The following is a 25,139-nucleotide window of genomic DNA, read 5'->3' as shown; positions in this document are numbered from 1 at the left end:
ATGATTGCCCCCTATAGAATTGCCTTATTTGCTAGAAAGGGAATTTGAAGGTTTCTTTAGTTTAGATTATGAAATATGTAATATTTTATCTCAGAAATATTAAAGGATGGTAGTATTCCAATTGATTTAAGTCTTGTCTTGGCAAGTTTGTTATCAATTGAGTTGTTAAAACAAGACAGCTGAAAGTACCTTAAATAAGACATTACCATTGTATTATTAAATTCACATTGCAGATTACTGTAACATGGACAAAATTAACAAGATGACATACAAAAGTGTTATATTTCATACAGGACACAATCACAATGATGATGTCTAAAGATAAATGAGAAGGTTTGAGGCCCTTAATATATAAAATCATCTTAATGTACATTCTATTACTGTCTCTCCTACAAATTCAAGCTACATGATTTTTTTATTACAAAGAAGTCCTCATTGAGAGCTGTGACCTGAGCCTGAACCATCACCCTTCTTTTAGTTGATAACAAGTATTTTAAAACTAAAAAAAGGCAGGCGCACTTCAAAACCCTCAGCTTCTCATTAGCAAAATTCACCAACAGCTTTTAATTAGCCAAAACACTCAGCATTGAAGCTCAACTCAGAATTAGTTTTCATCACAATCCACCCATGCCCTTTTATTGATGGAGACCCTCATCTATGAAATAATAAACCTCTCTCCCTCCTTGTCTTTCTCTGTCATCCTCTCTGCCCTTCTCTCTCTCTCATTCTTTACTTATTACTTACTCTTAATGCAAGTATGTGTTACCATGGCAATCCCATGCTAATACTGCTGTTAAAATGGTGAAGGAAGGAGACTCGATAAACCTAAAAAAAGGCTAGATTGATGGACAGGTGGATAGATTAAATCTGACCTCTGACCTTTCCTATAAAAATCCATTAAGTATCGCCTCAGGGTGGGTGGCTGTGTATAATGCTGTTGCTGGAGACAGAGTTTGGACTTTGTGTAGTCTCTGCCGTGCCAGCTGGTGTGGTTTTTTTTAGTGTTTAAGCAGAATTGCATGCATGTACATAGGGTGAAGAAAAGCTACATGTCAAGTGTGTAGAGATTATTTGGACTGTGTAAAAACCCAGCTGTGTGGTTATAAATGGAGCAATTCCAACTATCAACTCTTAATGTCTCTTTGCCAAACAGCTCTGTTAAAAGGCTATTTAGCTCTGCAGTGTGGGCATTTTCCACAGCCACATTACTAATATATATCTCATCTTCTAATACCTCCTCTACTCATTACTAACCCAGTTGTCTCTCTCATGGTGCCCTCTAGTGGTCACAGTTCCGGCTCCAGTTTTAGTTGTAGCTCAGAGTTGAAGATCTCGTTTCTTTTGAATGACATTGATTCAGTTCATAGGTGATAATATGTATTGAATCTGTGTATAAAGGTGCAGGTGAGTATAGATGGTTTTTACTGGCAGAAGCTGTGAAAAATAGCAGGTACCCACAATTATCCCAGGCCATTAGTCATTAATACTTGAACAGCTGCAACACAGTGGGAATTGTTGGGTCTCTGAAAAATAATATAATAGTACGGTGTAGACCTGCTCTATATGAAAAGTGCAATGAGATAACTTCTGTTATGAATTAGCTCTATATAAATAAAATTTAATTAAATTAAAAACACAAAGCCACCTATCAAACCAAAAATTTGGTAGAATTATACTACATACTCATTTACACTGATCTTTGTGAATGTCTACAGAGTAAACGTAAGACCATCTTCTCTTCCTCTTTTCGTTTTCTGTCCTGTAATTTCCAGATAGGTCTTTGAGTCTCTTTGGATTTACTAGAGTAAAACAGTTCAATTCACTAAGACAAGTTTTATGAAACAGGAAAGAAGTGTATACATATGTGAATTTTAAAATGAAAAAATTTAAATAAAAAAAGAAGAGAATGTGCACAATTATGAAAACATGTAATATGAATAAACAAGGTCTAATATGTGTAATCTTCTTTTCTTCTTTTCTGCTTGTGTTTCTATTTAGATGAATGATGCAATGGGCTTTGAGCTGCCGTGGGTCTACTTTGTCAGTCTTGTCATTTTTGGATCCTTCTTTGTTCTCAACTTGGTTTTGGGTGTGTTGAGCGGGTAGGTTTTGAGTCTGCCTGTGTTTGCTTTTTGCTGTTTTTTGCCAATATGTTGTCCTTTTTTCATTTTATGTAACCTATGACTTGTTTTGATGTGCTAAACTCCACCAATTGGTTACAAACACTAGGGATATTTTCAGAAACTATCGGAAATGGTTCAATATGTTTTCATTTTTCAAATATAAGTAACCATATAACTGTCAGTTCTGTGAGCCTGAACAGGATAAGCAAGTTTAGAAAAAAGAAAAAAAAGATTGATTGTTTGGTGCTTGTCAGGCACAAAAGCATCTGTGTACAAATCTGACTCAGATTTGACTATCATTATGCTCTGCCCTGTCCAGAGAGTTTTCCAAAGAGCGAGAGAAGGCCAAGGCTCGGGGAGATTTCCAGAAGCTACGTGAGAAGCAGCAGTTAGAGGAAGACCTGAAGGGCTACCTAGACTGGATCACCCAGGCCGAGGACATCGACCCAGAGAACGAGGAGGAGGGCGATGCAGAGGGCAAGCGGAACCGTGAGTTACCTGGATATAATTAATTTTGTCCCTCTATCCTTGTCGAAAGCATGGAAATGAAGAATGCAATCAGAGCTATGAGTTTAAAGAGTTTCCCCTCAGGGATCAAGTATTTCTGATTCTGAGTTACCAAGCCTTAAAGGGACAGTTCACTCCAAAATCAAAAATACATATTTTCCCTTACCTGTAGTGCTATTTATCCATCTAGATTGTTTTGGTGTAAGTTCACGAGTTTTGGAGATTGTCTGCAATTTTTTTAATATAATGGAACTAGTTAATTCTGACTCTTTCTCTGGCAAAATGATACTTTACTACTATTACTGAGTGAAGCACGTAAAGGGATATTATTACAGTAGTCCTCTTAAGACATGTTCTTATTTTCTATTTTTTTGCTAGTTTACAATGCCTTTATATCTTACATTGCTGCCACAAAATTGAATTGATCAATGCAGACATAAACTCTCTCCAGGTCAGGGCAGTTGTGATCCCCTTTCTGTGGAACCACCAACCATGTGTGCTACTCAGAGGGTACTGTTGAACGTTGAAATACTGCCCATCCAGTATGTTTTTTTCCTGGATTAGTGCTACAGGATAAAAAAAAAACTCCTTGAGGTGGCGCAACAGTGCTGTGAAGTAAGCGACTTCAGCCATGGTAGCGACTTCAGAAATAGCACTAAAAAAGTGGGCGACAGCAGTGCTATGATTTTTGGTCTTTTCTATGGCGTGGCCTTGTGTGTGCTGGTCACCATGACAACACATGGGTAAATGTAGATGTTTGGTGTGTGTGTGTGTGCATATGAGAGAGAACATTTTGCTTATTCTGATCTGGAGGAGGCTTATTGTGGGAACAGGATGTTTTTACCCTGCTTGGTTTTCCAATGAGACAATCATTAATACAGAATTCAAATAACTAGACTCCATTCACACGTACATTTCTGTGTCTTTCTTTATCCTGTATTCCACAATTAAAGTCGTCTTCTCATCCTCATATCAGTTCAACCTGTTTCACTGATAGTAGTACTTTGTGAATCTGTAAAAGTAATGTGATTTGATTTCATGAAAATCTTTTTTGAACCTCTTTTTTGCAATACGATTCCTCTTCTTTGCCTCTTCTTTTTGTTGTAGAATGCTTTAATAATATATGTACAATGTAGGAGATGTGGGGCATGTGGTGTCAGAAAAAGTGTGGTTTTGTTGTAGCACCACCCTGCACAGCGAGGTTTAGGGTGGTAAGATCTTTTAGTTTGATTAGATGGAGGGAACAGGTGTGTGCTGCCTTACTGTGCACTCTGTAGCAGTTGACAGTCTCTCATTTTCTGTTTCTACATAATACATTTATTTGCTGTTATAGGTTACAGACTCTTTCTATGCTAAAACAATAATAGGTTTTGTTTTAAGTGCAAGTTTTAGTGTAATCTCATCTACTGTGTGTCCTCAAATTAAGCCTGTAATTTGCCTCTTTTGAATTTTGCTAGGCCATTTGTCGTATACCAACAGATGGAGCAGGAGCACAAGCAGCAGTTTGGAGTGACAGCATGCTTTGTGTTATTTAATTTACAATTCAAATATTTTACTTGTGTTTTTTTTTTTACTTTCAAAAACACTATACTTGCTGCAAAAATACACCCACCCCCAATATGTCAATTAATGGGCTGAAGGCAACACAAACTATTGTCTACAGCCAATTAGAATACTTTTAAAGATGCTAGAGTTGATCTCTAATCATGTGGCAGCATAACAATAATACATACATGTGTGTATATAATTTCCAATAATGTTCTTCATAACATTACACAAGAAAACAGCAAAAGAAAGAAAGAAAGACACTTTTGTATTTTAGATTTAAAAGATTCTACACAATACAGCTCCTAATTTTTGTAACAGCGTTCCTCTTCTTTGTTTACTTCTATTCCTTGTGGATGACTGGATGACAGCACAGACAGATGAGTTCACTCACTCCTTTGTTCTTCAGCCTGAGACACAAAACTCCTTAATATTATCACTTAGAGAAAATGTTTTCATGCTCATGCTCAACCACATCCTGGATTGTTTTGAATGTTTTCCTCACCCAGTCGCTTTGTTTTAGGTGCACTCTGCTTCACATATTGTAAATGTACAGTAGTTATATTTACCTTTCCAGTTCATTTATAGCTCCTTTATTGTCATTTGCACTTATTTGATATAAGTCTAGTTCAAATAATGATGGCATATAGATGTCCGCACTGCTTTTAGCATATGTAACTTGCTGTTAGGAGTCAGCTGGAATATACAAGTTATTTGGTTATTCTTTTTTGTATAAAATTACAAAGGCGAAAAATTATTTACCTGTGTCAAGATATCTTCCATCACAGCAGGGTCATTCAGATTTAGATAGGAGCTTTTTCTCACCAGACTCAGTCTTATTAATTGCTTTGTCATGATAAACATTCATTATCAAATTAAAATTTCTGGTCGACTGATAAATGGTACCATTTATCAATTTGAATAATAAAAGAGAAAAATTTGGTAGTTACAGCTTCTATCTGTTGCATCTTTTCAGGCAGCTATGGTGCAAGAAAACCTTAGCTTTGCTTACTGTGGACCTCTACTGTTACTATTTTATTACTGGTTATTTACTGTTACTCGTATCGTTCTTGCGTCAATAAGGCCAGTACTCCAAAAACACAAACCCATCGTCAGCAGTTCATCAACACTGCATGTTAACTTTCCAAACAGTTTCATGAAAATTTCAAAGGTGTTACATTTTATTTTCATTCCATAACTTGATATTGTGGTTGATACCCACATACATACATGCATACTGTACATACATACACACACACGTATATATATATATATATATATATATATATATATATATATATATATATATATATATATATATATATATATATATCAGATATATATATGATCAGAAGATTAATTTTTATATTTGTTTGCTTTTTGTTTGTTTTTATGTGTGACTTAATATTTGAAGCTATTGAAATTGCTTATTAGATTATACAATAGCTGTCAGTCTTTTCGGCTCATTTAATAAACATCTTGTGTATACTGTCAGTGAATTGAGAAGTATAAGGAATGACTTAATTTCTTGTGTCTGCAGAAGTTATTTAAAAATCTGTTCATATCTTGATTTTAGGGTATTTCATATACCATTCTTTGCTGCTCAGTTCTTGCTAATTTGTTTTGGCTTGTTTTGAATATACAAATTATTGAGAATAATGTAAATTATTAGTCATGCTGTGTAATGATTGGAAAATATACTGTGGTTTTGTTATAGTACCGGTTTGTGCTACTTCTGTAGGGGGTCTCCCTTTCTGTTTCATGAGATGAAGTAAACAGATGTGTGCTGCTTTGCTCTGCTCACTGCAACAGTCTCCAGTAGGGTTGGCTGATGGCTGACAGTCATCGACCACTGAGCCCTCTACCATCGTAACCTTGTGATTTAAAAGCCGCCGCCATTTAGCACCTTAGAACTGATGAATATGTATTTTAAGGAGTGTCAGCCAGAGAGTGCAAAAATGAAGGATGGGTTTATTCTAATTATTATAATAGCTCCTTACGCCTGATTTACTAAAGGAAAAACAGCTTATTTAATCACACAATTACGGCCCAGCGAAAGCATGCTTTAATGTAGGCGCAAACATAATTTATTTATTTGTTTTTTAAATCTACTTGGTTTGCGCCTGCCTTAGTAAATCAGGGGGTAAGTCTTTATAAAGTCTCTTGACTTTGATGATCTGTAGTGGTAGTGTCAGGGCACAGGTAGTACTGCAGAAATTATTTGTCATTGTGTCTAGGGGAATTAATTAACACTAAGCCTTGTGGCTATACCAGCTACTAACAGACTGCTATTATTCTCAACAAAGAAATTCCTTGTCATACCTGCAGCACTCTAACTTTCTTGCTTTCATGTTTCCTTCCTCCTCTCTCTTTCTCAACATTAGAGCTCATCTTTTTAGCTGTGACCAGCAGCTTTATAGCTCTCTCTGTCGCTTGGTCGGTTAGTTGGCCACAGTTTTCACCCTAGGAGGCTGAAATTTGTCATGGAGGTCAAGTGTGTGTGTGTGTGTGTGTGTGTGTGTGTGTGTGTGTGTGTGTGTGTGTGTGTGTGTTTGTGTTCATGATAGTTGGCTAAAAGGCCTGGCAATGGGAGTGGCTGAAGCTGTGCCCTATAGCAACCGCAACTTTCTGTCTATAAGGCTGAAATTTGCCATGAAGGTCAGTGTTTGTGAGGTTGTGTGTTTGTGAAAACATGAACGTGTGGATGTAGGTGCATACGTGGTTGCAGCTTTTGCGAAATCGCACTTGTTTTGTAATGTGTAAGAAGAGGTTCTTTGTCTCCTCTTCCTTGTAAAAGACCTTTGCAGTGACAGACTTGCATATTGATTAGATTTTAGGTAAAAATGACTTAGTTTGACTTTGTAACATTACATTTCAGCATATTCCGGTATATATCATTGTCTTGGCAGTAAAAGCACTTCACATATGGATCTCATGATTCATGTACATAAAATAACTTAATTAAGATTAAGATTGTCTGAACATCAATTAATAGAAAAGTATAGTAAACACTAGTGTTTACTCGTGTCACTCACAATGCTGTATATACTCTAATCACAAGGAAATCACGATACATAGTAGAAGAAATTATATAACTTGCATTGTATGTTCTCTGTTTCTGTCTTTTAGTCTGTGAGTAGATTTGCAGCTGTTGAAATTACTTCTTAGGTTACACATTAATCTCTTACCTCGCTTTCATTGATGTCATGCAAAGTGGTATCAGGCTTTTCAGTTTCATACTGATTGATGTATCCTCAGGCAGGGAGTTCCACAGCTGAGGGGCCCGGACAGCAAAGGCCTGGTCACCTTTATTGACAAGTTGAGATTTTGGAATCATTGGTAAGGCCCTGCCAGAGGATCTCAAGCAGCGATCAGGCTCATAGGGAGTTGTGCCACCCTATCTGAGAGCTTGTGTATCTTATAATTTAAATGTAGTTTTCCATACATTTAATACATTTTGAAGTACTACTATTTTTCATCAAATATGAGCAAGTAAAAATATATGTCTTGTAAGTTAATACAAGAAGTAACTAGTGACCATCATGCAATGGGATCACATCAGCTGCGCCGCCAAGTCGGTGTGTATGGTGCAGTGGTACACATGACATGAAAGAAGTGAGTTTGGCGAAACAGTTGAAATGTGCCAGATTTATTCTATGTGCCTAAGAAGCCACTGACTCAGCCTGACGTATTTCCTCAGACAGGGTGTTCCAGAGCCTCGGGACTCTTACTTCAAAAGCTCTGTCCCCCTTAGTCTTCAGCCGAGAGTCTGGAACACCTTGCCAGAGGATCAAGGTGCCAGCAGGGGATAAAAGATCTAAGATGGAGGAGTCAGACCATTTAGTGACTTATACATTTATAAGTTAAAAGCACCTTAAAATCAATTCTAAAACGTACTGGAAGCCAGTGTAAAGATGCTAAAACCAGGGTGATGGGTTCAAACCTGTTTACTCTGGTTAAAAGCCTGGCAGCTGAGTTCTGTACTGTCTGTAGCCGATCTACAGTTTTTCTGTGTAGGCATGTAAAAAGGCTGTTACAGTAATCCAGGTGTAATGAGATAAAAGCATGTAAAATAGTTTCTATGTCTTAAAACTTAACATAGTATGAATTGTGGCAATGTTCCACAGTTGATAAAAGCAATTTTGTAGTTTGCAGTTTTGTAATGTGCTGCTCAAATCTTTCTTACATTATAACTGAAAACCTGGACTGGAGCCTGGTTGTGTGATTAATGACTCACACAGTGTCCTGATCATAATCAATTTGAATGTGGGTAAATCACTAGAAACCCATCTGCTCCTTGTAAAGAATGCGTGTGCAGTGAGCCTTGTTGTGAGCCTTAGTTATAGTAAGTGTGTGAATAAGTCTATTGTTTTGGCCTGCGGTGCTGTTGTTTGCAGCCTCGCCTCTTTTATACTCCTACAGTGCCTTAAAACCATTCACAGGGTGGTCAGTGCATATGTACCTGTCAGTTTTAAATCCTCCAGTAATTGCCCTGCTTTTACCTTTTCTGTTGTTGTTGTAGATTAGACACCCAAGAAAGCACACTAACTTTCTCTCCTTGATTCCTGCAGTGTCTGTGTGCCTTGTAAAAAACTGTCTGTAGATTGCTGCTAACATTAGTTTTTTTCCTTCTGCCTCCTGCCAACAGTTGTTCTCTTCTCTGCCTTCTATCTTCTGTTTTCTTAATGAAGTCTTGTTTATTGCTAATCCTTTCTAGTCTAACATTGTATCAATAGTTACTCTGTCCAGAAATAATAGACCTGAACTTAGATACGACCGATATTGGATTTTTGAGGCGGATATCATTGAGAATTGAGTATGGTTACTTTTTTTTAAAGAATTATGACCACGATATATTTATTGAGCACTTTCCTGTTAAGTGCCAAACATGCCCTTCATGCTAGAAGTGAATATAACAGATGAATTTTACTGTAATAGGACAACATAGTCCAGGCTCAGATTCTGCAGTCAGTCTGTTATGCCAAGAGGATATTACTGTATGTCCTGTACACTCGTTTTGTAGCTTTACTGGACATGTTAGCTGTGTCTGTACTGTAGTTTGTATTGCAGCTGTCTCTTGCCGTACATTCCTCTCTCTCTTGTTCTGCTGTGTACTGACTCATTGCTTCTTCTGCTGTCTGGCTGTGTGAACTGCATGTTGGTAACACCAAGGGGTCACGCTGGCTGACCTCACTGAGAAGAAGAAAGGAAAGTTTGGCTGGTTCACTCAGTCCACAGAGACACATGGTAAATGTGTTTGCGTGTGTGCGAGTGTCTAGGAGTGTGTGTTTTTTTTACGCATGTTCACAACAGTTCATCTTTGTCCTGGAGGTTGCCTCTGCTTGGATGTGCTTTGCTAATGCTTTTGTTTGTTATTGCATTTTGTGTTTGTGTGCCCTTTGTTTCATTAATCAACATTTGAGCCTTACCATATCATAAGCATTCATATCATTTCATCTAACACACATACCTTATCATCCATTATCTCTGAACTCCTTTGGATTACATTGTTCCCTACTAGCAAACAAAGCCTTGTTGCTAGTGAAATGAATCAACACTTTGTACTGTAGAACAGATGAAAGGCATATAGGGGGAAAATCTTCTTGTCAAATGTCAGCCAAATGTCACAATGGAGGGGGATGTTTACCGAACAGCAACATCTTCTCAGGAAGCAACTAGGTTGATGGAAAATGGCTTTCAATTTAAGGAACAATAAGACTAATATTACAAATAAAACACTCATACAACAGAGATTGCCATTCATCTTGAACATAATTTAATTTTTTAGCATTTTACTGACGCAGAAGCACATGTACAGTAGCATCTTCAAAGTGTTATACATGACAAAGTCTTAAATAAATTATGCAAATGTATGTGAATTTAGATGTTTCCAGCCAATTCTTTGCCACAAGACATGCTTGACATGCTTTACATCAACATTTTTAAAATTTTGACCAGGAAATGAAACTTGTTTTTTTGCCAGCAAAATTTATTTAGCTCATGTTTATTTTAGTACCAGTTTAAATATTGTATCCTGACACACCTTGTAATATATAGTAATGTATAGAAATACATTAGTGTTTTCAGTTATTCTCATGACTGAATTGACATGAATTGTCAAAGTATTTGTTTTCAGATCTCTCATCCAATCATAATAATTTTGAATTCCTTTCATTTGTCACTTAAATACATTGTTATGCCTGGACAGTATGTATGATTTGCAATATACTGTATGTTGTAACCCTGTGACTATGTAACTAATACTTGCTGCAGCATACAGACCTGGACCAAATAGTTTGATCAAACATTTCAACTAGACAATGTAGTCAGTACTGAAAAGATTCAACATTCAACACAAGTAACCTTTACCAAGTAACCTTTAATCTGAGTAACAATATTTGTATTCCCATATTTGTGTTTCTAATTGATAAATCGTTTTAAAAAATGACAAGAATTATTTACAAAGTCCAATTTGACTCAGGTCTGGCAGCATGTACTCACTGTGACTTGATCTATGCAGAAACCTTCAAATTTATCATTTTGCAGTGTTCACAAAGCAGGACAGTTGGTTTCACATGGTTCAACTCCAAGTTTCAGGGGTCATTCCCAAATTGGGTACCCTCAGTCCCTATCTTTGAGAACCAAATATTCTGTAATTAAGGAATAACCTGTGCCAGAATTTCCTTTTCATTAATGTCAAACTTTGAGAAGGAGTCACCCCAGCATTTTCTATTAACGCCTTAATTTATTGTTTTTGTTTTCTGGTGGTTTGGCTTGGCCTATAATTTATGTGACGTGTGAAAGAAAGATTAAATTTTAGCTGACACATCTACAAGCGGAAAAGGTAAAATTGGAGACTCAGTGCTTACAATCAATAGCTAAGATCTAAAAATATGAGTTTATTGTATAGTGCTTAAAAGAACTGGTTTTGTTCATTTTGCAGCTCCGTTTTGTAATAGTATCAGTCGAATATGTGATTCTCCATACAGTAGATTATTTAATTGTTTCTTGTATTCTTTTCAACATCTTTTTCTTTCTGTATTTAAAAAAAATGCATTTGACTTAAAACATATTTCATCACGCTGGAACCAAGCCAAACCAAAAATGCATGGGTGTCAATATAAAACTCTATCATAATGTGAAATTTAGTGGTGAAACCTGTTTTACATCAGGACATCATTTTTATATCCCAAAGCTCTTTGCTAACTCGGCACCTTATCATCTCACGTTACTTTTTTGTGTGTATGTGTGTGTGATACCACAGCGAGCATGCCCGCTAGTGAGACAGAGTCGGTGAACACAGAGAATCACACTGGAGTGGAGGACAAATCACCCTGCTGTGGACCGCTGTGGTGAGTGTGACATTATTATTATGATGAGCTAATAAAAAGAGTTTGACCTCTTATTATTGAGCAGATAAAGGCCAGTTGATAGACACAATGGCTATGTTACATATTAAAAATGACTATGTTACATATTAAAAATGTGAGTCAAACACAGAGTGCACAATTGCACATGTTGTTACACGTTATTCAAAGTTGCCTCATCTTTTATTCTTCCCAGTCAAAAAATTACTAAGTCAAAGTGCAGGTTAGTACCTTGGTACTGTATGACACTGCATGGTAGATACCTCCTCATTCATTTATTTGATTCAACTCATCTTGCATGGCTCATTCTTACCTCGTATTTGAATTGCTCAGATCCCCAATGTTTTCATGTATTCTTTTTGCGGGAGATCTAATGTCTGTCATGTTATGTTTTATTTCTGACCAACCAGTCTTTATCCTCATCTTGCTGCAATTTCATCATTGTGTTTTTTCCCCCTTTTTACTCACCTAAAATCCACCCCAGTCCTCTTTACAATTAGTTTTTGTCCAGTTTTGTTGTGCTTTCATTTTATTTCACCACATGTACAACTATATACTTGAGAAATAAAACTTAATCAAATACATATATCTGAAGTCCAAAGTCAGAAGAGTTATTTCCAAAATGTGTTAAATTCAATAAAATTTTCCACTAACTCTAAAAGAAATATTAGGTTTTATTATGGCTTATTAAGTATTACTTAGGAACTAAACTCTTCTGAATATGGCCGTATACATCCTGGCCATTGATACTAAAGTGGAACTATTTGTCAGTCGTCAGTGGCGACGGTGGAACCGTTTCTGCCGCAGGAAGTGTCGTGCAGCCGTGAAATCGGTGACGTTTTATTGGCTGGTCATCATCTTGGTGTTCCTCAACACTCTCACCATCGCTTCTGAGCACTACAACCAGCCAGACTGGCTGACTGAAGTACAGGGTATCTATTTTGCTCTATTCTGTTCTGTTTGGTTGTAAAACACTGTATTCAGGTCAGTTTTCTTGACTTGACTGTTCAATTATGAGATGTTTGATAATTTCTTCCTGAAGTAAGCCCTCTCTTCTCCTCTCCAGATGTAGCCAACAAAGTTCTCCTGGCAATGTTCACCTTGGAGATGCTAGTGAAGATGTACAGTTTGGGCCTGCAGGCCTACTTTGTGTCCCTATTTAACCGCTTTGACTGTTTCGTGGTGTGTGGAGGCATCATAGAGACCATCCTGGTGGAGCTGGCCATCATGTCTCCGCTGGGTATCTCCGTTTTTCGCTGCGTACGACTCCTTAGAATCTTCAAGGTTACACGGTAAGCAGCACGAAGTGTTATCTGGATGTGTTAGAGGTGACTTAAATATATCAGGCCATATTCTTTTTTTTTAAATAAACTAGGGAATATAGTGCTTTTTATAGGTTATTTGATTGGAGGTGCACTGGTTTTTCAATTTTCAGTACTATTCAGACTTGGGCATTAAGCAGGCCATAACAGTGGCAAAACTCGTCCTAAAGTTGTAAAGGTTTTGATTTGCTATCAATATGGATACTCCACTAAGAGAGTTCACGCCAGGTGGTGTTTGGATGCTGTTGTGATCTGATGTAGTCACATTAAAAAAATATTTTCAAAAATAAAACAGCTAACTGATAGGTCAGACAGGATTTTAAGTCCAGTCTCTGACTGACATGATGTGTGACCTATTATCCAATCCAGAAAAAGTTCCCCATTGAACTTCGTATTAGAGTTTTATAATGAGAGTAGCTAGTTGTTTTCACCTTTTTCCTTACTGGATGTCAAAATGTGATGTACCAAATGAGGACACATGTAGATTGTCTGTGATATGAGTCTATCAGTGGCTGCTGTCACTCCAACTGAGGGGCACACCGTGCTTTAGGGGTTAAGATGGTGATCATGAACCGCAATATCCCTGGTTTGAATCCTAGTGGGGACCCATGTTGCATCTCTTCCTTCCTCATTTTCTGTAATTTCTCCCCCTAATAAAGGCAATGTCCCAAAAATAATAACAAACTAAAATAACGGCTGATGCAAGAAATAGTTAGAAATGTATGTCCACGCTGAATATGGTCTCCATGCCTTGTCTAACCAATTTAAACATTACCGTATTTGTCCCTCATTACCTTCACAGGTGTGTGTGTGTGTGTGTGTGTGTGTGTGTGTGTGATTGGCTTTCTGTGTGTCTCTCCTTCTGTTAACTTTTATATTGTTTTCCTCTCCAGTCATTGGGCATCTCTTAGTAACCTGGTGGCCTCTCTGCTCAACTCCATGAAGTCCATCGCCTCCTTGTTGCTGCTGCTCTTCCTCTTCATCATCATTTTCTCCCTGCTTGGCATGCAGCTTTTTGGGGGAAAGTTCAACTTTGACGAGACTGTGACCAAAAGGAGCACGTTTGATAACTTCCCCCAGGCCCTGCTCACTGTGTTCCAGGTGAGTGTGAACAACATCAACATTTTTACTCAACCACACAGTGTAAGCTATGAGGTTTTAAAGCCAGACATCTTGGCATCTGACAAAGAAATAATTGGGCCCTATTTTAATTGAGCAAGCGCCACGCCTAACGCAAAGTGGTAGGTCTTGGGTGCCTGGACGGTGTAGGCATCTCCAAGCGCACCTGCTTTTTTAGTTCATGTAGGTGCCGCAGCGCAAAGTGCTAAAGGGCTGAGTGGAGTGGAATATAAATCGAAGGGTATAGTGATGATAAATAAACTTTCATCTTAGCTCTAAAACATCTGTGCCATTCACAGCAATGCATGACAACAACAGCTCAACAAATGGAAACTGTTAATTAGTACAATGACGATAGAAATAAATAATAAAAAAAATAGTTTGGTGTAGTCCTTTATATGATTGCATCAATCTTCTGCTTTTTCAGTCTTAATTCTACCCTACCTAACTTTGGAAATTGTTGCATCATGGCAGACATTTTCATAGAATAAATGATTGAAATGGCTTCCACTGTATATTGTGTTTGTCAGATCTTGACAGGAGAAGACTGGAATACGGTGATGTATGACGGTATCATGGCGTACGGTGGTCCGGCCTCCTCTGGAATGGTGGTCTGCATTTATTTCATCATCCTCTTCATCTGTGGAAACTGTATCCTACTGGCCACAAACACACACACATGCTCACACAGTTGTCATACATAAAACACACACAAAGATAAATCCACATTCTCACGCTTGCATGCGTAAAAAGTTGTGTTTTAATATTGAACCAGTTGATGTTGTTCCATATTCTTAAAGCCCAGGTGGGTTTTTCATGTTGGTCAGTGTTTTCTCCTTAAGTCACATAACCAGACATACTGCTAAACGTCTTCTTGGCCATTGCTGTTGACAACCTGGCAGACGCAGAGAGCCTCAACACAGCACAGAAGGAGGAAGAAGAGGCCAGGAAGAGGAAGAATAGTGCCAAGTACAGCTTAGGACGTCTCAATATTTCACATTTTCTGTTCAATTGTTTTTGTAGACATTTGTCACATTTGTCACAAGCACTTTCTATTGGCAGAAAAAAATAGCCTTCTGCCTTGTTAGTTACTCCCTGTTTTATCTGTCCCTAACAGGAATGCAAGCACAGATAAGAAGAGAGTTGAAATAATAGAAGGCAAGGATGGAGAGAACACGGTAAAGGACAAAGAAAAGCTCTCCATAAATCATGCAAATTGTATTATTAAGAGAATGTAACAGATAGCATCCACCTGTCTTAAATTGCATTATTTATATAGTTTTAATTTCAGTAATTATACATTTTTATAATGCTAAACCTGTAAATCACTGTGTGTAGGTGCCAGCAGAGGTCTTGCTGGAGGAAGACAAAGAGTCGTATCCTACCATCGACTCTCCAGGTAAAAGTGACTCCTCTTGATTGAGGAGAAGGACCCAAATTGGGGTCCACAAATAATCCATCAATTCATCCAATTCCATGGTTTTGTGATGACTAGAAGTTTGAACAATGAAAAAAATTATGTGTTATTTCACCAACTACAGTCGAGTTGAGTTAGGATTGTGGAACAAATTCCAGCTTTACCTACTGGCAAGATACAGGGAGAAGGAAGGCAAAGATGAGAACTCCAACAGTACCTGCAGTACTGAGAACAACTTTATTGACCATAACATAAAGTTCTTAAGACAACAAATGCTGATGGAGTTTTCATTTTCAAGACCACATTTATAGAAAGGCAGCAAAACCTTTTCCGGTGGAGGTTTACACAGAAAGTGAATTTAGGGAAATATATGAAGTAACATTTTGATATTAGAAATTGCTTTGGTGATAGTTGAACGAGATCTAACGAAGTTCCCTGTCCATATTGTATCATGCAGCACACACTGTTACTGCACTGAATATGGGATTTTGAATATCTGGTACACATCAAGAGAGATATAAAACGTATCAGTAATTATGCAAATGCACTAATATTGATTAGAAATTATATTGTACAATTCAGCAAGGTTTTGCAATAAACTCGACACACCATAAAAACAAAATTTAAAAGAAGATAAAACATAATTTTGTACATTGATACTGCACATTTACAACAGTTTAAAGCAGTTAATGTAAAAATGAGATCAGTTGCCATAAGCATCAGTAATAAAAAAGGATTGTTTTCATATTAAAGGAGTAAAATAACTCCAGTTCTGTTTCCTAGTGTGTGACGATGACGACAATAATGACGGCCTCCCAGAAGTCCCGTCAGGGCTCCGCTCTCAGAGGCTGTCTGAACTCAGCATCAAAGAGAAGACTCCGCCCATCCCGGTGGGCAGCGCCTTCTTCATCTTCAGCAGCACTAACCCGTGAGTCTTAGTTATGCTTTTTGCTGATATCGATACTGATGCACAGGAACCAGTCTACGTGTTCAGTGTAACACAAATAACAAAAACAACTCTAAGATCAGTAATAGCAGAAGCAAAAAGCTAAAATTAAAGATGTGTCACAAAACCAGACTTGCTGTTACACTGACTGTACATCCTCTACCTCTGTGCCTCTTTCTGTCTACTCACTTTTCCTTTCTGTCTTCTACTTCTCCTTCTTTGTTTTACTTAATGCTGTAGGTTTCGCGTATTCTGCCATAAGCTGATCAACCATCAGATCTTCACCAACCTCATCCTGGTTTTCATCATGCTCAGCTCTGTCTCTCTTGCTGCTGAGGACCCAATACGCAACTTCTCTGCTCGCAATATTGTACGTAAACAACCACTGGGACCGTAGTCTTTAACTGTCCTAAAAGGCTACCCCATGTTTTTTACTCATTATATTTGGAGGGTTTATTTGTCTCATTGTAGCTGACAATCAGCATTTATCTGAGAGGACATTTTGACATGTCACAATATTTTCCTATTGCGCAATATTTTCCTATAGTGAATTTTCTTTTCTCTTTTTGTTTTAAATAATAAATTATTTATGGCTGAGTTCCATTTAGCTGCCTCCGTTTCAGGGTCCTGGTATTGTGCAGTCTGTTACACTGTCATGACTTACTGGGACACTTATAGAATAGAACCAAGCCATCGTTAATGTTATTAGTAACAACTGAAAAGTCCAAATGTCTGCTGTGAAAATGCTTATGGAAAGCATGATTTGGCAAATGACAATCAAATAACATAACATTTTTACCACCAGTCTTAGCTACATAGAAACACAAAGTACATAGGCAGCATTTTGCATACTGGGAAGTTAGGTATATTTAAAGGTATATTAACCAATATGTGCAGTAGTTATTTTGATTAGATTTTTTCTTAAAGGCCACACCAATTTGCACATTTCTTGCTCCCCTAATTAACCAATATATATCACTGCCACACAATACTGTATCAGAAACTTGCTTGTTTCTACAATTGCTGTCCCATTCCCATTTTCCACTTTTCCACAGTGAATTAATATATTGTAGGACCTTATACTGTACCTTATTATAGTATTATATACCTACAAACCTAAACAAGCCACACAGCCCAAATGGTAACTTCAAATGTAATACTTAGGAATGATGTAATATGATGACAAATTACTGACAACACAATTGTGGCACTAACTGTAGGCAGAAGATGTAACTTTGACAAGTCTAGCTTTCTCTGGATTAAATTCTTGCTCACTAATGTTAAGGAGATGTAGTTTTATTTCACTTTTAAGTTTTAATTCCTCACATTCTTTGTTCAGAGAAGACCTGCTGCTGTTAAACAAACTTGAGAATTTTATTTGGGTGACAATTCAAATCTCTCAACTTATGGATAAGACACTCTTTTCTGGTACAGTGCCAATTTGTTACACTGATAACACCATTTTACATTAAAATCTTGCCTCATGCAGCTTTAATATACCAGTAGTTAGTTTTCATCTGTGTTTGTCTCTTACTGTATATATATACTGTATCTTACTGTGCTGTTATCCTGGAATTACTTGATGACTTGAACTTGTGCATTGCCTCTTGCAGATACTTGGTTATTTTGACTATGCTTTCACCGCAATCTTTACTGTTGAGATCCTGTTGAAGGTAAATGACCTTTGTGCTGTGTTGTGCTGTGCTGGGTAGAGCTTCAGTAACCCTGCGTGCTTATGTCACTCTGATTGCCTCCTCAGATCCTAGGCTATGCAGACTATGTCTTCACTAGTATGTTTACATTTGAGATCCTTATTAAGGTAAACAATAAAAACTGTTGCGCTGCCTCTGCTACAACCCACCACTTCCAAGCTTGCTGCACACGTCCTTCTTCCCCTCATTTTTGGTCAAAATGGCCACCTGCTTGTCTTGTTGTCATGGCGCCAATCCGTAAAGTAGAGATCATGCGTTTTCGTCAGATATTTTTTTGTCTGTCAGTCACCTTTCCATCACGGCCCACTTCCCCTCTTCATCCTCGACCAGTTTATGGACCAGTGGCTCTCCAGAGTACAACTTCTTGTTTGACTGTTACCAAATATTACAGTAATATACATACAATTTTTACTTTATGAAAAATTTAAAATATATGCTTGATTGGCACAATGACTCTGGTGGCATTTTGAAACCTTTTGAAACTTTGAATCTTTGTCAATACCATTGATTAATAGAGTCCCATATTTTTGAACAACAAACATTTCTTGATTTTTAATTAGAAGGATATTTGTTAAATTTAAAGTATTATGGACTGTGGAGAGATGAACTTGAACTTGAACTAACATCAAGCTTTATATCCCACCTCCTGATTGCATACTGTACACACAGATTTGCCCCCTTCCTTATTTTTTTCATGTTTGTTTTGGCTAATGGACTTACAAAGAATGTGCTTGAAGAAATCCACAAAAATCAGGAACTATGTTATTATTTTGCCTTACCCCTTTGCTCGCTGCATGCCTGCACCAGGTAAATCTCATGTATTATAGCTTAAGCCTAAAATTCGATCAGGAGAAGATTAGAAGATTAAAGCCCCTGTTTCCTGGAAAGTGTTTATAGTACATTCCCTGGTTTAATCTGTACCGGAAATGAGTGTAGTGGCTTTTGAATAATGCTCCCCATGTTTTGTCTGAACATTTTGCATTGTTTATGATCTGTGTGTGTGTGTGTGTGTGTGTGTGTGTGTGTGTGTGTGTGTATGTAGTACTGCACATATATGCGTCTTTGACCACAGTATTTTTAAGAGCTTTTAAGTGTTTTCAAAGTTGAATTTGTGAGTTTGAATCGAATCCAGGCTTACCTTGTCAGTTTATTTTTTGTTTCAAATGTTTTAAATATTGAACCAAACATATTAGAAATATTGCTTGAAACTATTGTTGCATAAATAATATTACAAGTACTAATCTGTTTATATGTGTGCTTGCTATAGGTAACATAATTACGTAACATAATTAACATAACAGCTTAATTTCAATGCAGGATCAACTGGGACACTGCAAATAAAATTACGTTGTGCATTGTTTTCATGAACACTCATGTTTGAAATGCTAAATAAATGTGAATGTAAGGAGAGGAAGAAAATACAAAATTTGTCAAAACCTTTTTGGTACATACAAAATGTTCTTTTGAAAATTGATACTGTAAATCGATTTTAGTAACAGATCATTTAGATAGTAATATCAGTCATTTAAATCCCATTTCAGCCTGACTTGAAGCTGTTTCAGTGTGTGTGTGTTTGATGGCACATCTGTCTTCTTTTGTCCTGACTGTTGTCTCTCCTGTGTCCAGATGACAGCGTTTGGAGCATTCCTTCATAAAGGGGCGTTCTGTAGGAACTACTTCAACCTTTTAGACCTGCTGGTCGTTGGTGTGTCTCTGGTCTCCTTCGGCATTCAGTATGTATCATTCAATAGTTTTTTAATGTCTTAGTTGAAATGTATCATTGAGTGACTGTGTTGTATTTTTGCCATAATATATAAACATTGCTCTTTGCTCTGCAAGTGGCAGGGCTTAAAGGAATGCCTCTATGACAACATGTCCTTGAAATTGCTCAGCTGAATCCATTGGTGTGTTTTGCTGTCTTCCATAGGTCCTCTGCAATCTCAGTGGTGAAGATTCTCCGTGTTTTGAGAGTCCTCCGTCCACTCAGGGCCATCAACAGAGCCAAGGGACTAAAGGTCAGAATAACAATAACACAACATGATGCAGTGTGTGTGTTTTCCATGAGAATATGTCCCCAAGTATATTTGTGCATGCATGTGCCTTTGCTTCTGATACAGTACTGTGTATTCCTACCAACAACGTATAATTGTGTGTCCTTGGCAGCACGTGGTCCAGTGTGTGTTTGTGGCCATCAGGACCATCGGTAACATCATGATTGTTACCACGCTGCTGCAATTCATGTTCGCTTGTATCGGAGTGCAGCTTTTCAAGGTACAGTGAAGAGATGGAAAGAGAGAACCCACCATCTGGGTTGGGTCACAACCAAATCAACTGGCCCTTCTAGTCTAAAGCAAAAATAAAAAGTTTTAAACAAAGAGCTGACTTTCTCTGTTGTTTTTTTTCTTTTACAAAGGGAAAGTTTTATCGCTGCACCGATGATGCAAAGTCCAGCCCAGAGGAGTGCAAGTGAGTTTTTTTGATTCTTCATGGTTTCCAACTTTGGACATTGGCCTGAATGAGTGTGTCTGTGTATGTGCTTGTGTGTATATGTGGTTAATATTTCATCTTTAAATCACAGAGGTACCTACATTCTCTATCACAATGGGGACGCAGCGCTGCCCATGGTGAAAGAGAGGATCTGGTACAACAGTGACTTCAACTTTGACAATGTCCTCATGGCCATGATGGCTCTTTTTACTGTCTCCACCTTCGAAGGATGGCCCACGTAAGTACTGCTTTGCGTCTGAGGTAGAATTCAGATTTGACTATCTATGGAGAATAACAGCAAGACTCTAGATTTATTTAATGTTTGATAATTTCACCTTTATCTCTGTCTAAACAAAAGTAAAGAGTTACAGCCGCCCTCTCTAAGTCTATTATGTCTATAATTTGACAATTTTGCGTGTATGAATGTGCACTTGAGCATGCATTAGTATATATATTAGTATACATAGGCTTAAAGTACACTATGTAGTATCTTTAAACAAACGAAACTTACAGATAGAGTTGATACATGTATGAATAATTACTGGTCATTATCTTGACTTGTGTGTGTTTTGTGTGTCCCTGCAGTCTGCTGTACAAGGCCATTGACTCCAACAGAGAGAACATGGGTCCCATCTACAACTACCGCATCGAGATCTCCATCTTCTTCATCATCTACATCATCATCATCGCCTTCTTCATGATGAACATCTTTGTCGGTTTCGTTATTGTCACCTTTCAGGAGCAGGGAGAGAAGGAGTACAAGAACTGCGAGCTGGACAAGAACCAGGTAGGGGGGTCCTATTGCGTTTGTGTGTTTGTGTATGATGTTGCTGTGTATTGGTGCTTTTACTGAACATTTTAAATTTTGTAGGAAAAAATCTGTTCATATCAAACTATTAAGCATGTGTTCCACGGAAGAATATGTGTGCTACAAATAGACATTTGTTGATCCCATCCAAATGGATCTGCCTAATTAATGATGCATCTGTTCATCATTTTTACTTTTTTGCTTTCAACAGAAATGGACGTCCATTTGTGTTTAAATCTGATGAAACATCTTTTTTATCTTATTACTGATTAGTGCAAAGAGTGCCTGCATCTTTTACAGAAGAAGGCATGTTATACTTGTTCATGAGTCTGTTTGTCTGTCTGTTTCTCTATTCCACTCTTACCACTACCGCAGCGTCAGTGTGTGGAATATGCTCTTAAAGCTCGTCCTCTGAGGCGCTACATCCCCAAAAATCCCTACCAGTACAAGTTCTGGTATGTGGTCAACTCTACTGGCTTTGAGTACGTCATGTTTGTCCTAATCATCCTCAACACCCTGTGTCTGGCCATTCAGGTAAGTGCTCTTCATTTAGTCCTTTAGGTAAAATTGACATAAACTAGCTAGTGAATCTACCATAATCACATTGACAATGATTAATGCATGCATCTGGGAATGTAAAAGATTTAGTTTGAATTTTCTCAATGCTGCACGCAGTTAAAGTTATCTAACTTCCATGTCTTGTAAAATTAAGAAATTTTACTCTCATGTTTTCCTCAAAACCCATCAAAATATAACCACTAATATGATGTTTTCTCACTTAAAAGATCTAATCTCCATGTGGTATACATAATTTTGTTTGTAATAATTTATTGCAGCCTTAAAGATCTGGGTTACCGCCTTTATATGCTGCAAAAAGCAAAATCAGTAAAACTGAGTTTAAGGGAATTCACCCTCTACCTATTATACAGTGTATGGCAACTACTAAATACAGATACACTTAAAATACAGTACATGTATTATTAATACATTTTTGTTTTATATTTCTGATCAGTCTGTCTGTCTGCCTCTTTCCAGCACCATGGTCAGTCTCATCTGTTTAACTATGCCATGGACATCCTCAACATGGTCTTCACTGGGGTTTTCACTGTGGAGATGATCCTCAAGCTCATCGCCTTCAAACCCAGAGTAAGTATCCTCCTCTCCTCTCCTCTGCTCTCCTCTGCTCTGCTCTCCTCTCCTCTCCTCTGCTCTGCTCTGCTCTCCTCTGCTCTGCTCTCCTCTCCTCTCCTCTGCTCTGCTCTCCTCTTCTCTCCTCTCCTCTCCTCTCCTCTCCTCTCCTCTCCTCTGCTCTGCTCTGCTCTCCTCTGCTCTGCTCTCCTCTCCTCTCCTCTGCTCTGCTCTCCTCTTCTCTCCTCTCCTCTCCTCTCCTCTCCTCTCCTCTCCTCTCCTCTCCTCTGCTCTGCTCTCCTCTCCTCTCCTCTGCTCTGCTCTCCTCTTCTCTCCTCTCCTCTCCTCTCCTCTCCTCTCCTCTCCTCTCCTCTGCTCTGCTCTGCTCTGCTCTCCTCTGCTCTGCTATGCTCTCCTCTGCTCTGCTCTCCTCTCCTCTCCTCTGCTCTGCTCTCCTCTCCTCTCCTCTCCTCTCCTCTCCTCTCCTCTCCTCTGCTCTCCTCTCCTCTCCTCTCCTCTGCTCTGCTCTCCTCTCCTCTCCTCTCCTCTCCTCTCCTCTCCTCTGCTCTGCTATGCTCTCCTCTGCTCTGCTCTCCTCTCCTCTCCTCTGCTCTCCTCTCCTCTCCTCTCCTCTCCTCTCCTCTGCTCTGCTATGCTCTCCTCTGCTCTGCTCTGCTCTCCTCTCCTCTCCTCTCCTCTCCTCTCCTCTGCTCTGCTCTCCTCTCCTCTCCTCTCCTCTCCTCTCCTCTCCTCTCCTCTCCTCTCCTCTGCTCTCCTCTCCTCTCCTCTCCTCTCTTCTCCTCTCCTCTGCTCTGCTCTGCTCTGCTCTCCTCTCCTCTCCTCTCTGGCATAAGAGTTTGTTTGTAGATAATTGCAGATGCTGCAATATTTGCATTATTTAAGCAAATATATGCAAAACTACCATCAGTTCCTTAAATCATCTTGTTTAGAGTTTTCCCTTTTAAATCTCCCTTTATATTTTATCCTTAAGAAGGTTCATGTTTTTGAGTTTTTATGTGTAAAAAAAAAGCACTGCATTTTTCCCTTTAACCCAGCCCCCACTCTTCCTGTCCCTTTACCCCAATTTTCACCTCTTTGCCCACTGGCTGTGACCCCTCTTCCATTTATTCCTTATCGTCACCCTCCATTACTCCTCACTCTAATTTCTCTACCTCTTATACTTTCCTGCATCCTCCCCTCTCCTGCCTTCACCTCTTATCCTGCTGGCTGTGCATGCTGCCATATTCAGGGCTATGTCGGGGACGCCTGGAATGTCTTCGATGCTCTGGTGGTGATTGGCAGTGTAGTCGACATCATACTCAGCCAGGTAGACAGACGTCAGTATGTACAACTCTGTCATTACCTCTTCCTGCTCTCCCACTGCTGCGGCCACTTTCCTTTTTTCCTTCCTTCACATCTTTCCTCCTTCCCTTCCTTCCTGTCTTAATTTTGTGTTATGTTTTTAGGTTGGCTTGAGCCAATTTCTGCTCATGAAGCAAGTCTGTTGAATCTGTTGTGGACTTGATGGTTGATGAGCACCATAGACAAAATACATGCTGATGGGCTGGAAACATTTCCATAAGCTACCTGCATCTACAACTAAACAGTGTTAAATGCCAAAATATGCATTACATTAAGCCACTGCTCCGTACTTCAAATACAAATTGTTTAGTTTTAAGTCTATGGTGGCCATTTCTTTCAGCCTGCCACTGCACCAGTGAGAGTAAAACTCTTTTGAAAGGGAAAACTAATGACAGATGGTTAATTTATAGTATAGAATAGCTACGTTTTAAAATGAATATTTCTATAAATTAAACAAGTTAGTACTCTCACAGACTCAGTGGCAGGAAGAATTTGACTTTCAACCTCACTCTCTTATATCAAATCACAACTTTTTGATGTTCTCCTCTTTCTATCTCTCATAATTTCTCTTTTTTTTTACCTCTTCTTCCTTTTCTTTCTTGCTCTGTTGTCTCTCTCTTTCTTTTTTCTTTGTGTCTTTGTTGCTTGTGCTTGCAGAACTATTTTGCTGATGCATGGAACACGTTTGATGCCTTAATTGTTGTGGGTAGCGTGGTTGACATTGCCATCACTGAGATCAATGTAAGTAGTCATTTATCTCACATGTCTTACTGTGATGCTTCCAGCCAGAGGGCCTTGCTCATGCATCAGGGTTTCATTCAAGATCACAACTTTCTTTGTCTTGCATAAATTAATGTTCCTCACAAACCCAGCAGCTAAAGCAACCCAGCATAAAACCACAGTTTCATGATACAGTAAAATTGTGATGACCTCAATTAACTAATACCGTTTGACACTCGCTTTTAAAATGTATGTTTAAGTTGAACCGCTCTATGTTGAGAACCATGATGCTCCTCTCCACATTAAATAATTCTTTAACTGAACAGAAATAAAGAAATAAAGTGAAGGGAGCCTTTCACATGTATTACGATGTTTAATGGTGCTGTACAATCCCCTCTGGTGCAAATGAAAACTACAGGTTGTGAACATACACTAGATTTACAGTATTTGAATATTGATCTGTTGATGACATTTATCAAATATACAGTACACTTAAAAAAGTATATATATATATATATATATATATATATATATTTTTTTTTTTTTTTTTTACAATGGATTGATAAAATAGTTTAA

The 25,139-nt window shown here is 38.2% G+C and overlaps 1 protein-coding gene across 2 annotated transcripts in view; it reads left to right on the top strand.

The window, feature by feature from the left end:
• The window catches only part of cacna1db (calcium channel, voltage-dependent, L type, alpha 1D subunit, b), a 119,092-nt gene that overhangs the window by 68,788 nt on the left and 25,165 nt on the right, over nucleotides 1–25,139 (top strand). Inside the window, exons 8-32 of one of the 2 annotated variants that reach the window (XM_044210380.1) lie at nucleotides 1,999–2,102; nucleotides 2,443–2,612; nucleotides 9,348–9,422; nucleotides 11,440–11,527; nucleotides 11,739–11,765; nucleotides 12,314–12,474; nucleotides 12,609–12,834; nucleotides 13,758–13,965; nucleotides 14,514–14,634; nucleotides 14,838–14,952; nucleotides 15,101–15,161; nucleotides 15,322–15,382; nucleotides 16,184–16,328; nucleotides 16,587–16,716; nucleotides 17,960–18,019; nucleotides 19,685–19,791; nucleotides 19,986–20,073; nucleotides 20,222–20,329; nucleotides 20,472–20,524; nucleotides 20,637–20,783; nucleotides 21,131–21,332; nucleotides 21,729–21,887; nucleotides 22,389–22,499; nucleotides 23,731–23,808; nucleotides 24,501–24,584. In XM_044210380.1, the coding sequence (XP_044066315.1) occupies nucleotides 1,999–2,102; nucleotides 2,443–2,612; nucleotides 9,348–9,422; nucleotides 11,440–11,527; nucleotides 11,739–11,765; nucleotides 12,314–12,474; nucleotides 12,609–12,834; nucleotides 13,758–13,965; nucleotides 14,514–14,634; nucleotides 14,838–14,952; nucleotides 15,101–15,161; nucleotides 15,322–15,382; nucleotides 16,184–16,328; nucleotides 16,587–16,716; nucleotides 17,960–18,019; nucleotides 19,685–19,791; nucleotides 19,986–20,073; nucleotides 20,222–20,329; nucleotides 20,472–20,524; nucleotides 20,637–20,783; nucleotides 21,131–21,332; nucleotides 21,729–21,887; nucleotides 22,389–22,499; nucleotides 23,731–23,808; nucleotides 24,501–24,584 (2,889 nt within the window). Of the gene's footprint in view, nucleotides 1–1,998; nucleotides 2,103–2,442; nucleotides 2,613–9,347; nucleotides 9,423–11,439; nucleotides 11,528–11,738; nucleotides 11,766–12,313; nucleotides 12,475–12,608; nucleotides 12,835–13,757; nucleotides 13,966–14,513; nucleotides 14,635–14,837; nucleotides 14,953–15,100; nucleotides 15,162–15,321; nucleotides 15,383–16,183; nucleotides 16,329–16,586; nucleotides 16,717–17,959; nucleotides 18,020–18,105; nucleotides 18,166–19,684; nucleotides 19,792–19,985; nucleotides 20,074–20,221; nucleotides 20,330–20,471; nucleotides 20,525–20,636; nucleotides 20,784–21,130; nucleotides 21,333–21,728; nucleotides 21,888–22,388; nucleotides 22,500–23,730; nucleotides 23,809–24,500; nucleotides 24,585–25,139 lie in introns of both variants that reach the window. The other variant, XM_044210381.1, reaches the window with a different exon arrangement.

This window comes from Siniperca chuatsi, linkage group LG10 (genome assembly GCF_020085105.1).
Source record: "Siniperca chuatsi isolate FFG_IHB_CAS linkage group LG10, ASM2008510v1, whole genome shotgun sequence".
NCBI lineage: Eukaryota > Metazoa > Chordata > Actinopteri > Centrarchiformes > Sinipercidae > Siniperca > Siniperca chuatsi.
The sequence above is the reverse complement of the archived record's forward strand: the minus strand, read 5'-3'. Positions and strand labels throughout refer to the sequence as shown.